We start from the raw sequence: 17,243 nt of genomic DNA, 5'->3' as shown, positions 1-17,243 counted from the left end.
ACTGCTGTCCCTTACTGCCAACAGAACCCAACATCTCTGGTCCACTCTAACATCCCAACAGCCTAACATCGTGCTTACTTTGTATACTTAGCCTTTGACAGAAGCTGTCAAAGTGGCTGCCTGTGATATAGGGCCTTTAGATCACCGAGTGCGGCAACTAACTGCTATGAAAAAGCAGCATGGTTTGCATTCTTTACTATTCTGTGCAAAGATCGACCTGTCAGAACAAAAATATGACTTGCATTTCTGAAGGAGCCCTGATTGAAATCTTCTGTCAGAAATGCAGAGCTCTTTCTTTACGTGAAGAGCAAGGTAGCGAGTCTGCATTTGCTTGCCACTCCCTGGAAAATCTGGTCAATTACTGACAATGGAGATTAATTCAAAATAAATCATACAAATAGGATTTGAGGATGTAAGTGGAAGTTAATGAAGCAAAGAAATTTAAGAAAAACCCTACATTATATCTTATGTAATAAATTAAGTAATCTACAGACAGTATGTCGTGCTAAAAAATGGAGTCTTTCCAAACAGTACATTGCCATTAATATACTAGTTAATGCCCTTAATATACTAGTCTTGGAAGCTTGTAATTCATTTCTGACATTGCTCTTGCATGATATGGAGAGAATTCAACTATTTTCTTAATGATACAATCAAAATTCATTTATCTTATTGTTGAATCAGCTTACCTGTGTATCAAATTATGAGAATGCAGGTAGACCAGCCCCTGCAAGGCACCATGGGTAATGGCAGCAATCTCCACTTCCTGAAGTGGTTTCTTGTGAACTATTGGAGGAAATAAATTTTGGAAAGTAACATTTTATGGACAATTCCACCAGAATCAGCATAACTCAAAATCCCTAGAAAGAAAGCCAGTCCTGAAACTCCAAACATGAATGCTTGCCATTGTTAAAATCATTCATAATATTGAAATATTGGCACTAACTGGACCAGTACTGTAATATGGTAGCAATTAAAATAGTAATAATTCTTAGGCTAATTTTACTTAATGCAAAAGAGAAGGGATTGCAAATGTATACCTGCAGTATAATTCAATAGTAACATTTAAATCAGAGTAGAGTGTTAATGAGCGAGTCTTTGCCTTTTGGTCAGGTTTTAATTCATGGTAAAACAAATACGGTGAAATGGAAAATACTTCAAACAATGAAAGTGAGCAAAAATTGAGATCAGGTACACGGTAATATGGAACTCAATTTTGCGCATTTCAGCATATGCACTAATATGTTGCAGCATGTAGCAAAATAGCTTCAGTGCCACAGGTCCATTTTAGCCATATTAGAGGCGGCAGTCATTCCTAAATTGGTGAGATAGAAGTTTCCAAACAGAATTCAATAAAGTTTGTGAGGCATGATCTACCCATCACAAATCAAACTGCGCCTTTCCAAGTGATCATAAATCTTCTCTCAGAGCCCTTTCCAATAATTTGCCCACCACTGACGCAAGACTAACTGGCCTGTAATTTCCAGGGTTATCCCTATTCCCTTTTTTGAACAAGGGAATGACGTTTGCCTCTCTCCAATCTTCCGGCACTATACCTGTGGACAGGGAGGACGAAAAGATCATCACCAAAGGCCCTGCGATCTCTTCCTTCACGTCCCATAGAATCCTTGGGTAAATCCCATCAGACCCAGGGGACTTATCTATCTTCAAGTTCCTCAAAATTCCTAGTACATCTTCCTTACTAACAGCCACCTCCTCGAGCCTATCAGCCTGTTTTACACTGTCGTCCTCTACAACTAGGTCCCTCTCAGTTGTGAATACTGAAGAAAAGTATTCATTAAGGACTTCTCCTATCTCTTTAGGCTCCGTGCACAAATTCCCTTTACAATCCTTGATCAGCCCTACCCTTTCTCTGGTCATTCTCTTATTCCTCACGTACATGTAAAAAGCCTTGGAGTTTTCCTTGATCCTATCTGCCAAGGTTTTCTCATGCCCCCTAATAGCTCTCCTAAGCCCTTTCTTCAGCTCCTTCCTGGATAACTTGTATCCCTCTAGAGTCTTTTCTGTTCCTGGTTTCCTAAACCTTACATAAGCATCCTTCTTCCCCTTAACCAGTCGTTCGACCCCTTGAGAACCAAGGCTCCCTCACTCGACCGCATCTTCCCTGCCTGCTAGGGACAAACATATCAAGCACACGCAGTATGCATTCCTTAAACAATCTCCACATTTCTATAGTGCTCTTCCCTGACAGCATCTGTTCCCATTTTATGTTACCCCAGTTCTTGCCTAACAGAATTGTAATTACCCTTCCCCCAATCATAAACCTTACCCTGCTGTACGTACCTATCCTTTTCCATGACTATTGTAAGAGTAACAAAGTATGTAAAAGATACCCGAAATCCTTTGGGTGAAATTTTTCCTCGTATCTCTTCTAAACCTCCTGCCCCACAAGTCCATGCCCTCAAGTCAAGGGAAAAAAATTCTTCCTGCCTATTCCATCTATGTCTCTCAATTTTATACATGTCAAACATGTTCTCTCTCAATCTCCTCTGTTCTAAGGAGAGAAACTCTCGTCTGCCCAATGTCTCTTCACAATAAACTCTCCAGTCCAGGCAATATCTTGGTAAATCTCCTCTACACCCTCTCCAGTGCTGTAACACCCCTCCTATAATGTGGATTCCAGAACTGCACACAATATCTAGCTGTGCCCTAACATTTTACACAGTTCTATTTCAACTTCCTTGTTGTCAAAACTCTATGCTTCAGCTAATAAAGGCAAGTATATCATATTCCTTTTTAACCGCTTTATCCACCTGTCCTGAAATGTTAATGGACCAGTACGCATGCACACCAAAGTCCCTCTGATCCTCAGTGCTTCCCAAGGTCCTACTGTTCATCATGCATTCCTTTGCCTTGTTTGTCTTGCCCAAGTGCACCACCTCACACTTGGCCAGGTTGAATTCTATTTACCACTGATCAGCTCATCTGACCATCCTGGTTATATCCTCCTGTAACTTAAGGTTATTCTCCTCAATTTTTACCAATCCCACCAATTTTTATTGGATGTGAACTTACCGATCATCCCTCCTACTTTCAAATCTACATCCCTTCTATAAGTCACAAACAGCAAGAGTCCCAATACGGACTCCTGTGGAACCCCACTGGACACAGCCATCCAGTCAGAAAAAAACCCTCAAGCATCTCTGCTGCCAGCCACTCAACCAACTGTAGATCCAATTTGTCAAACTGCATTGGATTCCATGGACTCTTAACTTGGCTGTCAGACTTCCATGCTGGACCTTAAAGGGCTTTGTTGAAGTTCATCCAAACTACATTAAAAGCATTGCCCACATGTACATATCTGGTCATCTCTTTGAAAAGTTTAATCAAGTTGGTCAGACATCATCTCCCCTTAACAACCATGCTGACTATGCTTCATTAATCCCTGCCTGGTCAAATGCAGATTAATTCTACCCATCAGAATTACTTCCAATAGTTTTCCCACCATGGAGCTTAGACTGACTAGCCTGTAGTTTCCTGGTTTATCCCTTGCTCCCTTGAGTAATGGTACCACACTGGTTATCCTCTAATCCTCTGGCACCTAGTCTATGGCCAGAGAGGAATTCAAAGTTTTTCTAAGTGCCCTTGCTATTTCATCCCTTCCCTCACTCAACTAACGATACATTTCATCTAGCCCTGGAGATTTATCTACTTTTAAGCCTGCTAGACCATTCAGAACCTCCTTTCTGTCTGTGCTAATTTCTGTAATTGTATCACAGGCTTTCTCCCTGATTTCTATACCCATATCGTCCCTCTTACAGGGGAGCACCAATCCAAAGTATTTCTTTAGAAACCACCCCCCTGCAGCTGCTAGCTCAACTGACTATTACCGTTGTGCTCCTTAATGGACCTTTACTCTTTCATAGGAAAGACAGGAACAGGAGTAGGTCATTCAACTCCGTGAGCCTGTTCCACCAACGGCATCATGGCTGATCTGCGGCCTAACTCCATATACTTTCTTTGGCCCATATCCCTTAATACCTTTGATTAAATTTTTGTTAATCACTCATATTTGAAATTAACCGATCCAGCATCCATTGTCATTTGTGGAAGTGTTCTAAACATCTACTACCCTGTATAGAAGTGTTTCTGACATTTCTCTTGAATGGTCTGGCCCTAGATCTTAGTATGCCCTAGTTCTAGAATCTCTAAACCAGTGGAAATAGTTTATCTATCTTTTCCAGTTAAGATCTTGAATTAGATTAGATCACTGTTAACCTTCAAAATTCTAGAGAAAACAGGCCTAATGTCAATCATCTCTCCTCATACCTTGACTTCAGGGGTTAAGTTATCATTCATGTAACTCTACGTTGTACTTCCTCCAAGGCCAATATATCCTTCTGAAGGCACGTGCCTAAATCTGCTCAGTACTCCACGTGGGTCTAACCAGGGTTTTGTATAACTACAGCATAACCTCTACACCCTTGTACTTCAGTCCCCTTGGTATAAAGGCCAGCATTCCATTTGTTTTTTTGTTGGTTTTCTGCACCTGCTTGTGCCATTTTACAAACTATGCACCTGAACTCGGTCTTTTGGGTTTTGACTCTAATTTCATACTGTCTAGGAAGTACCCTGAACTATCCTTCATCCATCGAAAATGTATAACCTCACACATTGGGCAAAACTATGGCAAATGGCACTCACTTATTCTATCAATATCCCTTTGTAATTTTGTGCTGTTTACATCAGCTGTCTCATCAGCAAATTTGGATGTATGACTTTCCATGCCATTATCCAAGTCATTAACAACAAAGGTGAATAATTGAAGCCTTAGCACTGGCCCTTGTGGTACAACACTGGTTATATCCTGTCAATTTGAGTATCTATCCATTATCCTTACCTTTGTTTACATGGCAGGTGACAATTTCCCAGCTATGTCAGTAATTTGCCCTCAATTCTGTGGGCTTCTACCTTAGTTAATATGAGAGCTTCTTATGTGGGACTTTATCAAATGCCTCCTGGAAGTTCATAAAAACATCATCCATGAACATTTCCTGTCCACCACCTTAGATGCCCCTTCAAAAAGTGAAGTGAATTGTGTCAGCTATGACTTGTCATAATCCACGATGACTGATTAACTGAAAACTTTGTGCATTCATTTACCCCATCATTGATGACAGACTCCAACATATTTCCCCACCACAGACATTAGGCTAATTCCCTGGTTTTCTTCTTTCACCCTTCTTAAAAAGCAGAGTGACATGTGCAATTTTCTAGTCCAACGAGAAGACTCCTGTATCTCGGGAACACTGACCACTGGCCAAATTTGAAGTATTTATCCAACAGGTATGACTACTTTCTGAAACACAGCATCCACGTAATTCTCCCCCTCCCTGATGTGTTGCAGTGCTCCAGCTCATTAGCTCTGAACCAGAGTTCCTTGAGCAACCAAAGAGTTTGTTTTCATGACACGGACTCACTACAGATGTATTTGCTATGAACTACAATGAGTTCAATCAATTCCCACATCATGCAGGTACACACATCACCTGGCATTGTATCTTGAAATTATAGAATTTGTTTTTAGTTTGTCTTTTTAAATTTATATTCACTTTTGTTGCAAAGTTGGGTAGAGTACTGGTGGATTGGGAAGTGGAAAGTTAGAATTTAGTGTTTGTAAAATGCTTGGCGCGGGGCGGGGGGGGGGGGGATCGTGGGGTATTGCATGGTCCTTTTAAAAGATCAGGTGCTTTTTCTATGCTTAGACATTTAAAATGGATATTGGCGAGTAGCAGCTTGAAAGTTTGCAAGCACACAAAGGGCACCCGAATTGAAACATTTGTATCAAAAGGCTGTACAGTTGGCAGGCCAAGCAACAATTGTTACTATGACAACAAGTTTTGAATTTAGTCAATTTGAACCAGGTACTTAGATACCAAGAACCTATTAAAGTCTGATGGTTTTGACAGCATAGGACCAATCCTATTCAAAGAAATATTGATGTCAAGGGTATAAAAAGAAAGGGGCAAGTGGAAAAAGACCTCAGAGAGCTAGCTGTCATCAGCCAGAGCTAAAAGCCCTCAACTCTCAGAATCGCTGACTCTCAGTATCTTCGATCACTTAGAGAAAGCGCCAACTAAATAACAACGGTAACAACACAACTACTTAATATTCCTGAAAGAAGAATCGCAGGAGAAGGCACAGAACATTCCAACACCTAACCTGGCTCTAATTTCGAGACACTAAATTCTATTTTCTTTTATGCAAGTGAGACTTGTATTTATTTGAACAGCATACGATTAGAATCTTGTTGTTTTTGGGAATAGTTAATATTTTGAAGGGATTTGTTCAGTTTGTTAATAGTTTAGTTAACTTGTTCACTGTTACAGTTAGATAAATAAATTGTTAGTTGGTGATTCTAAAGTGAGCATCACGGATTTATTCTATTTAACCGCTGGAAGTTGCTCAAAAGCAGCTTCCACCATTTTTAACACTTCTTTTGCAGCATATATGGTGAGGTGTTCCTCTGAGTGTTTCGGTTTTAATTCTCAGAAAGGGGAGGGGGGGTCAATCTCCACTTTAACAACTTTAATCTTAAAGCAATTTAGAATAGGAATTCAAATTACCAGTTACTTGCTGCTTTCCCTATGAACAGTTTCTAATCCAAAATCCGCCCCCCACCCCTTGATTTTTACCTGCCAGTATCTTTTCATGTCCCCTTTTAGCTCTCCCAATCTTTTTAAGTTCCCACTTGCACATTCTATACTCCTGTCAGGCTTCTGTTTTGAAACCTCTCTGCCATAAACCTTTTTTCTCTTAATTCAATGCTAAATATCATTTTGACATCCAGTGTTCACAGGATTTGATAGTCCCACCCTTGTCTTTATTTCACAATGTTAGCTTTGTACTCTCGATAATTCTTTCTTGAATGCATCGTACTGTTCTGAGACATATTTATCTTAAAGTATCCGCTCCTCATTCCACTCTGCTCAAATCATACGTGATCTAATTTTATTTAAAAAAAATATATCAGCCTTCCCCCCTCGGTGTGAACTTGGGTTTCAGAGTCATCCTGGTCCTCTTCCATAACTCTGTTAGATTTAACATTGTTATGATCACAGTCTGCAAAATGCTGCCCTACTGGTACTTGAACGATTTGCCCAGCTTAATTAAGTCCACGACCATTTTCTGCCATGTAGGGCATTCTATATACTGGCTCAAAATGTTATCTGGATGCATTTTAACACTTTTTCTTCCGCTAATACTTTCACACTATGACTACTCAGTTAATGTTGAGAAGTTGAAGCTCCCTACTATCACTACCCTATTACTTTTACACTTCCCTGAAATTTATGTCTGCTTTCCTATTTTTCTGGGACAATTAGGGCATTCTAAAATATACTCCCAGCAATGTGGCTGTTCCTTTTTGGAAAAGTTCTACCCACATGGCTTTACAGCTTTCTAAGCTGTTATTCTTCCTTACTGTTGTAAGATTCCCTGATCAAAATTTCCACACCCCCTCCTTTTTTTTTTTTTAAAACCCTCTTTCCCGGTCTTGCCTGAAGACCCTATAATCCTGGAATACTGAGCTGCCAATCCTATCATTTTCTCCCATGTCATTGCTGACAGTGAAACATCATAGCCTCATGTTTTAATTTGTGCCCTCAACTCATCTGCCTTATTTGTCACAGACTCCTGCCATTACTTTGGAATAAACTGGTATTTTCTTTAGATTGTCAACTGTCCTCTTCTCATTGTGCATCTTGTCAATCTTCTTCATGGTTTTGAACAAAATCAGTTTGCTCCTCATTTTCAAGGAATAAAATTAGTTGCATGGCTGTCGTTTAGTCTCTAATTCGCCACTACTGCTTTTGTCTAATTGCTTGACTTGAAAACTCATGCATTTCTTCCCAAGTTTGGATATTCAACGTTTGTTTAAAAAACGATCGTTAGCTCACATTCCAGTGACTTGGAAATATTCTTTATAATTAAAGATGATTTTAATAGATTAAATAAACAAAAGAATGAGTCTATATAATGTATTTCCCATCAGTCCGCAACCACAAAAACTAAAATAGCACTTGATGTGGTGATAAGAGCAATGCTCAGTTATTCAGTTCAAAGTGGACAATAACTTCACTTGCACGGTGTGGACACTGCAAGTGTGGAGATCAAGTTGCCATTACTGAATTTATCATGCTCCTCTGTAAGGTGCTCCGTAAACTAGTGTAGTTTGCTGAGAAATTTAGAACTCAACTGAACAGTGCAAAGTTTCAATGCAGACTCACTAGATTTGGCTTGTCCAACAGGTGGCCTCTGGAAATAATCTGGCCTGCTATCCATGTTCCAAACACAGGACATACACATGGAAAGTTGCGTGTGATGTTCTTCCAAATAGAGGTCAGGCTGTCTCCTTCCCACACTAAGTACCATCCCCATTGAAGGTAGAAGTCAAGATGGTGGACAAGGGTTCCAGGTGGTGTGTGGGAGGCAGGTGAAGTTTTCATCATCCCCATAGGTGGGGGCGGTGGACAAGGAGAGAGAGAAGAGAAAGAAGAACACGCACACAGAGTGGGAGAGTGTGTGTGTTTAAAGGTGAACAGAGCCAGCTAGTTACACATGTTTATCATCCTCATCCCTCCCAAAATACTGCTTACAAAGCAAACAGTGGGGCTGTAAAGACAAGCCAATTCTGACCCCCACACATTCCTTTAATTCAGCTGAGGAACAGCTGGATTCCAGCAGGAACATGCATCACTTAAGCCGAGGTCAAGGTCAGTGTTAATTAAATTCAACTCCTTCAACTGGCCCCAGTTTCCAAAGGCAAACAGGAAGTGGGGCTTTATCTCTCTAGATTTGCTTCATCAAAACGGCTAAAAAATGATTTGTTACTAGTTGGGTAAACTGACACTTTCTATTGTGTAATTTTTTAAATTGCATATTTAAATTGTCAACTTATCACAAAATTGTTTTCATCCCTGAAATTCGTTTTCTATTCTGCCAAACCTCCTCTTCCTGAAATGTGGCTCATTGGAGCAGGAAGGTTGGGCAATGGTGCACTAGCTAACTAAATGGGTCAAGAAAAGTTCCATCATAAAAATTCACTTTGCACGAATAGTTAACAGCAAGAGTCATAAAAGTGTTCTCCAGCTTTGAAAATTCATCGGTCGTCTCAGACTTTCAGATTTGAAATATGGTTGGAGATTTAAAGCTAAAAATAGAATTTTAAGAGCTTGGTTTCTCAACTCAATCTTTTCACCCACCTCCTTCTATATATGATCTTACATTGCATTAAATCTTGTAAACTCAGACTTGTTTCTATTGTATCTTTCAGTAAGGTTCTTGAATTCCATTGGGAAAAGGGAACATGCTATTGCTCATCCCATTCACAATGATTCCAGAAATCCTGCAGAGGACACCACACCGTTTCAGACTGTGGAAAAAAACTGCAGTTAGCTGCAAACTGTTGATTAGAAAATCTGGGCCAGTAAACTTCTTGAGCGGGTTAAATTTGAAAAAGCCATTTACATTGTAAACTATACATATTACAGGGTTTCTCATGTTTCCCATTATCACTCCACAGATTGAGAGCAACTATAAGTAATTGAACAGAAGGACTCTCCTGATCTTCTTTGAATTGTGCCATTCGATCCCTCACATCTAGATTGACGTCGAAGCTCTGGTTTGAGTGTTTAATACAATCCGAAACAGAAGTAGCATTGCCACAGAGCTGTAATTGAGGCTCAAAGAAAAAAATATTTTTTTTCAAAAACAAAAAAAGGCATTTGTGGAAAAGGCATAAGAAATATATGAAATTTATTTCCTCCAATTTTCTTCCCTTCTAAAAGTGCCCATTTCTTAAACAAGGCATAGTTATCCTCAGTTTCTTCACTCAAAGGTTCACTGTTTACATGAGTATTTGTATCAGTTTTGATACACTACAGATTTTTGGAAGACAGAGCCAGGTTCATCTCTGCTCTTAGTCCAGGAGAGCAGTGCTGCATTTCATAATCAAAGTACACTTCAGACTAATTTTCTTAGCTTAATCTGAATGCATCACGACCAACTGCAAGCCTGTCCTGCCGTATTGCCGGGAACGGAGGCTATGAATTAGGAGGAGAGGCCGGATAGGCTGGGACATTTTTCACTTAAGCGCAGGAGGTTGAGGGGTCACTTTATAGAGGATTATAAAAGCCTGAGAGGTGTAGATGCGTCTTTTCCCTAGGATAGGGGGTTTCAAGATGAGGGGGCATATTTTTAAGGTGAGAGGAGAAAGATTTAAAAAAGACACAAGGGACCTTTCTTTGAAAAAGCAGAGTGGTGTGTGTGGAATGAATTTCCGGAGGAAATGGTAGATGTGGGTACAGTTATCTTTAAAGAAGTTTGGATAAGTACATGAATAAGAAATGTTTGGAAGGTGTGGGCCAAGCACAGGCAGATGGAACGAGTTTAGTTTGGGATTATGGCTGGCATGGGCTGGTTGAACTGAAAGGTCTGTTCCTATGCTGTATGAATCTACATGCACAAATGACTTCAGCTAAACTACTAAATTATTATTTTCATATATGTGCGGCTCATGGGAAGATTAACTAAGGTTGTAAACAAGACAGCACATATGAATATAAAGTACATCCTTATTCTTTAGCACAAAAACTCAAATGTAATAAGTTTTAATAATTGCCATATTTCATTTGAATGTAAAATCCAAAGTTTTCAATGTTTAAAGATGGTTGAAGAAATTGTCAGTTTACCTTCCAGCAAATCAGAAGTCGATCCTAGGCAGTATTCCATAACCATCTGAAATTACATTACAATTTTAATTAAGCATATTTGAGCATGGAAAGTATTGCATGCATTTAAGACAAAATCTAGGTGTAGAAAGGAACTATAAAGTATTGAACAACTTTAAGTACTGCATACAATGTACAGTGCAGAAAATTCTCATTTGGGTCAACTGTGATGTGTCAGTATTTATACTTCATGTTGCATCTTAATGAATTTATCTTACTAGTGTATATTTTATTTCTGCCTCCCTCAGTTTTCTTTTGCCAAAATTTGACATCAAATGAATCTATGCTATTTGCCTCAACTATTTCTTTTAGTTGCATTATTGTCACAATTTGAAATTCTGGGACATCAAAGCAAATGGCTCCACTTCAAGTCCAAATGGCCTCCGAGGTTATAAATTCAGAAGCAAACTTTGAACCTTCACTACTAAGTGCGGCCACATGAATTACGTCCACTACTGAAGTATAAACGTTCTCCAACATAGTCTTCACAGGTTCTAACATTGGAACCCCAATCTATATGTATCAAATAGATTTATAACTTTAACTGAAAAGTATTTTACAACACGTGAAAGCAGCAAGTAATTTCCCTAGACTTTATAAGAGAATTGAAATGGAGTTATATTTCCAGAAAAAAGTAACATTTTGAGTAAACCATATTTTATTCAGAATTAAGATCAAAATCATCAGGAATATAAAACTAGATAAGAAGCATGTGCTTAAATCATTCACAGCCTTCAAGAGAGAAAGCAAGTCAGCTAATCCAGATAAGATATCTAAAGATTCTTGAGGGAAAGGAGGATGCAAATTGCACAGACACAGAACACTTGTCTCTGGATACAGGGTCGATGCCAGAAAGCTGGAGAACACTACACGTTAAATGCTGCAGCCTTTCTTATAAAAAGCAAACAGGGGACCAAGGAGGTAAATCTACCAGTCAGCCAACTGGCATTGGTGAGAAGTAGACAATAATATGGGTCAAAATAATTGGCACTAAGAATGGATTAATAAAATGAATGTCAGCAGAAATTTGTTAATGGTAAATCAAATTGACAAACTTGAGTTCTTTGTTGAGGATAGTGTGGTTGATGTTATGTCAAATTTTCGTTCCCTTTCACGAAGTAAAATATCATAGACTTTAATTTCAAAGTCCGTGTGTTTAAATAGACTACAATGGCATAGAAAGAAATACAAAACAAAAGAAGTGGGGGGTGAATGCTGGCTTCTCAAACTGGAAGAAAATATACAAAATATCAAGACAAACACCTATGATCTATTGATAAACAACCCTTGGGAATACAAATCCAACTTCACTGAATCATAGAACTTGTGAATAATAAAACATATACAGATTCAGAAAAAAGGATAGTAACAGACTTCAGAGGACAGGTCACACTTAAAAAAAAAAGGGCACAAAAATGGTGGATGAAATTTAACTGAAACGTGAAGTAGTGATGCACCTTTCCACGACAGTCAATACGTACTGAATCGTACGATTCCTAAGGGAGTGCAGGAATACAGACCTGAGGGGCATGTATACAAACCTGGTTTCAGGAAAAACTGTGTGAACATGAGAATAGAAAAGCAGCATAGGAAAAGATTTACTCCAGCAACAGATGTCAGAGGATCATTCCCAGGCCAGCACTTCCCTCATCAAGAAAATCAAAATGTATGACAAGGATAGGTAAAACAATGCTGTGGATTTTTATTTACAAAATTAATTACAAGTTCAGCACACATCTGCTCCTCTGGACTGAGAAGTCAGGGGATCAATGCAACACATCCTGTCAAGTAGCTTTCACAGAAATTTAAGAAATGCTCCCTGAAACATGCAAATACATAATTTACAAAATAGGAAAAAAAGGATGTTTCCTGTTTCTAAGTCAAAGGTTTACTTTTCAAGAATCAAATTATTTACAGGATAGCCAAAGAAAAGGTTGTCTCAATGTACACAAGCAATAAAATGTACAAGTCTCTGAAACATATTAGTGGAGGATTGCTCATCTCCTTATACGGCAATCTTTGCTGATGGGTGCTGCATGTTTTCACAATGCTAGTTAGGATGCTTTATTTATTTTGATTCTTAGATAGCATTAAGGGAAACTGAGCTTGGTGGTTTACTTAAATATTTACGTATTTGTGATGGCTTGTGAAATTGGGGGCTTGATTATCAGTGAATTCTATCCAAGTGAATCGCAACAATAGCATGGTTCAATTTTGACAGAATCTTATTGACATCTTACCTTTCCTTGGTTGTTTGGAATGCCATTCCCATCTGACCTCTGGTCATTGATCAAGATGGTGAAATCACTTATTCTTGCCTTTGCTTTCCGAATTAATACATTCCAACATCCTCCAGTATCGTATACTGTGTTGAAAGCTGTGCACTTTCCGTTTACGTGTAAACGTACACACTACTTGAAATGCTGACTGCTTTGAAGAATTCTTCATTGTGCAAATGCTGGATAAATTATTACAGCTTACGGACTCTCTCCCCAGTGGTATGGCTTCATACTCATGTCCACTTTGCAGTCATGCTTCCATCCTTTCAGTTGGTGCAAAATGCATGTTTGGAATACTTCTATTGGGGTTGATGCAATCATGATCTTGATTGATGTCACACAGTTAGCTGACAGAGTAAAGTCACAACCACACCTGCATCTGCTAGTTAAATAGTCAATGAGCTCTGCTGTCATCTAAAAGACAAATTCTAAATGTATATTCTCAAGTTGAGCTTCATACATGTTGACTTTTTTTTTCCCTTGTATTATTAAAATGGTGAGTCGTTATCCCTGGCATGTTAAATTGCTGTTTCTGCTCTCCCATATTCCAACAATCTTACTGACACATGGTGCTTGCCGCCTATAGCAAAGACAAGACAAATCAGAGCTCAGGTACAATCTGAAGTCTTCCAGAGCTGCAGAATCTCTTGCACACAGCAAGGATGGATAACTGTTTCACTTCACACAGTCTTTGCCATTGCTGTGTGGACGGTTAAAGCATGTAGATTTTGAAGAGTTGGTTGAGAAATCTAACAATCACAGAACAGAATTCCTTATGCTCTCACATCTTCCACCTTCTTCATTCACAATGCTTCAAAATTAGCTACACCTTGGTGAAGCAGGGCTCATCATTGTCATTCTAGTACACTTGTTTCCAACTATTGAGGTCAAAGCTGATCATTTTCTCAGGCTTTCAGGGAATCTTTGACATAGTCCAGTTGGCCACCCAGTGATCTTTGACTGGTGCGAGCGGAGGAGAACAAAGCAGACCTTGCAAGGTGAAGGTTTAGCATTCCGACGCAGTGGCCTGTCGAGTGCACTTATTGCACAACAATGATTGCCTCCATGCTCACAATAGCTGCTTGTTGGAGCATTCATGTTGTGCAGCAGTTCATTGAGGTGACATGTACAACCTCCCATCTGCAATGCTGATAGCGCATCTTAGCCATGATTTCATCATTTCCCTAGTGACTACCCCTGACGTGGTCAAAGATGCCATCATCCCAGGACCAAGCAGAGCACAGCTTTCATGGGAACCTTTTCAACCTCCAAAGTCTGAAAGCGACAATCAAAGTCTCATACAGAGGGCCTGTTATGGTCAAGTATGTGGATGACTTACCCTGGTACACAGACAAGTTATAGGTCACATTGATCTGCTTGAAGAAACATATCAACCCCTAAAGCAGAACGTAAAAGTTGTCCTCCTCAAGCCAGAAGCACAACTTGTACCAAATTCTTCCCCCACACCTGCCATTATCACGGCTGAGGGGTATCACCTTCTGTTGCTGACCAGAGACGCAGAGAGTGTAGACAGGTTTCAGTGATCAAATGAATATTTAGTTCTCATCAGCTGCAGATGGTCAGAAAGATTACAGTCTACAAGGAATCATCCTGCCAGCATTCTCTATAACTAAGACTAGGTAATGTATAATCAACATACAAATAAGCTAAAAAATATCATATCACAACACCCTCGTACAACCAAGTTTACAGCGGACCAATATCTGGACCAAGTCCCATAGTTTTCTGGATAACTTTCTTCCATCTCACTTCCTGTATTATTCTATTCATATAGTTTCTCCATCTGTCATAACTAGGGAAATGGTCCCACTTCCATGTCAGTGCTTCCAATGTCTTCTTTTACTCTTCAAGAATTCTCATCCATTGTAGATGGCAAAACTTTTGACTGCTTCCATTCACTTGCCATACCTGTACACATTTTCCACCAAAGCAGCCTCCACGTACAATGGACCATCCTCCATTTCTGCCATCTCCAGTGCATTACCTTTAAATACATGTTCCCCACTACTTTCAGTATTCCAAACAAATTGATCCATTTTTATTCCAAAACCCATCTCTCTCTTCCCCATTACATACCTATTTCAAGTGCAGAGATACAATGTCCTTCAGTCTCCTTCAGAACCTCAAAGACATTTTCAGGTCAAATACCAAATTTACCCCCAACTTGTTTCAAATGACTATTTTAGCATTATTACAATGCAATCTCATCTATAGTAGTTGAGTCTATAATCGGATTGGGTGAACACTTTACTGAACAAAAGTTTCTGATCACTCAGCATTGTTAATTCCACAATCTTCAGTCTTCTACATGGCTCCAGTGAAATTCAACAGAAGATCAAGGATCAGCGTCTCATCTTTTCAGGTATTTTACAAACCTTGGAATGCAACTGTAGTCAGGGGGCCAGCAGCAGAAATGGCTACAAGACTGATTAAGAACTACAATCAAGATGTTGCAAATTTTGGTCAAGCTTGTTTAAGCTGCAGCTGGTCCTGTAAGCTACAATCTCCAACTTGCGAATGTTGACCAAATAAAACAGGTATTTAACTTATATGGAGTGAGTATTGAATGTGGCTGTTTACAACTTGGTGTTAACATTTGGGAGTTGTTTACCAGTAAACAATTTTGGCTGGGGTCTAACAACATTATCAGAGTTTGTTCAATTCATCGGCTAAGTGCCAGAGAAGCTTCTAGAATAATAATAATTTTGTGATAATAGCTCACAGAACAAAGGATTTTGCAGGAGTGAGCCTTTGAGGCCAACATGCCCTGAAGTCATCTTCAGGCAAGAGAAACAACCATGAAACAAGATCCAAGCTTGTAGAGTTAGAGTTAGGGTTAATTGTGAATTAAGTCAAACTAAGGTAAAGCAAAGTTAAATGGAGAAAGTTAAAGTTGAAATTGAATCAGATGAAGAAACGATTAAGGGTAATCACTAATGTATATTTTATATCAAGTACTGGTACCTAAAAACAGAGTTAAATAAAGAAAGGTTTGTTTAATTAAAGTTTGAGTCAGTTTCCTGTCTTTTGTCTGTCACACAAGGGAAGAACACTTGGGTAAAAGGTTTGAGTACTTCTTTTGGGCAACACAACATTCATTTGAGCAACTTCATATCCTAAGCATTGCTTTGGACAAAAAGGAGGAGTAATGTTTGTTTTGCTTTTCAGATTTTTACTTCCAAGACCAAAAACTATTAGATTAGTTAGCCCCCCCCGGCCTTGTTACACCTGATTGCTCTGCACCACCATTGCTTTAATCATCTAATCATTCCAAATACTTTCTCCTCACTACAATAGAATGAGGGAGGACTTGGCTAAAGTAAACTGGAAACAAAGATTTTATGGTGGGACAGTGGACGAGCAGTGGAGGACTTTCAAAGCAATCTTTCAAAGTGCTCAGCAAAAGTATATTCCAATGAAAAGGAAGGACTGTAAGAAAAGGGGTAATCTGCCATGGGTGTCTAAAGAAATAAGGGAGGCTATCAAATTGAAAGAGAAGGCATACAAAGTGGCTAAAAACAGCATGAAACTAGAAGATTGGGAAAACTTTAAAGGTCAACAGAAAGCCACAAAAAGAGCTATAAGGAAAGGTAAGGTAGAACATGAGAAAAAACTAGCACAGAATATAAAGACAGATAGGAAAAGTTTCTATAAATATATAAAATGAAAAAAAAAGTGGCTAAAGTAAACATTGGCCCTTTAGAGCATGAGCAGGGGAATTTAGTTATGGGATGTGATGAAATGGCCGAGGCATTGAACAGGTATTTTGTATCGGTCTTCACAGTGGAGGACACTAATAACATACCAGTAATAGACAAAGAGACGAAGGTAGGTGAGGACCTGGAAACAATCATAATTATGGAAGACGTAGTGTTGGGCAAGCTAATGGAGCTAAGGATTGATAAGTCTCCTGGCCCTGATGGAATGCATCCCAGGGTACTAAAAGAGATGGCAGGAGAAATAGCAGGTGCACTGGTGGTAATTTTCCAAAATTCGCTGGACTCTGGGGCAGTCCCAGCAGATTGGAAAACAGCAAATGTGACGCCACCGTTTAAAAAGGGAAGTAGACAAAAGATGGGGAATTATAGACCGGTTAGCTTAACCTCTGTAGTGGGGAAGATGCTGGAGTCTATTATCAAGGAAGAAATAGCAAGGCATCTTGATAGAAATTGTTCCGTTGGGCAGACGCAGC

General features: G+C 39.3%; 1 protein-coding gene across 9 annotated transcripts in view; it reads right to left on the bottom strand.

The window, feature by feature from the left end:
* taok3a (TAO kinase 3a) overlaps window positions 1-17,243 on the bottom strand; it is a 110,866-nt gene that overhangs the window by 60,363 nt on the left and 33,260 nt on the right. For all 9 annotated transcript variants that reach the window (XM_048611643.1, XM_048611649.1, XM_048611644.1 and 6 more), the window contains exons 6-7: window positions 10,713-10,758; window positions 690-786 (exon numbers count right to left, since the gene is read on the bottom strand). In XM_048611643.1, the coding sequence (XP_048467600.1) occupies window positions 690-786; window positions 10,713-10,758 (143 nt within the window). The remainder of the gene's footprint in view (window positions 1-689; window positions 787-10,712; window positions 10,759-17,243) is intronic.

The sequence above is a fragment of the Rhincodon typus genome, chromosome 24 (genome assembly GCF_021869965.1).
Source record: "Rhincodon typus isolate 14 chromosome 24, sRhiTyp1.1, whole genome shotgun sequence".
Lineage (NCBI taxonomy): Eukaryota > Metazoa > Chordata > Chondrichthyes > Orectolobiformes > Rhincodontidae > Rhincodon > Rhincodon typus.
The sequence above is the reverse complement of the archived record's forward strand: the minus strand, read 5'-3'. Positions and strand labels throughout refer to the sequence as shown.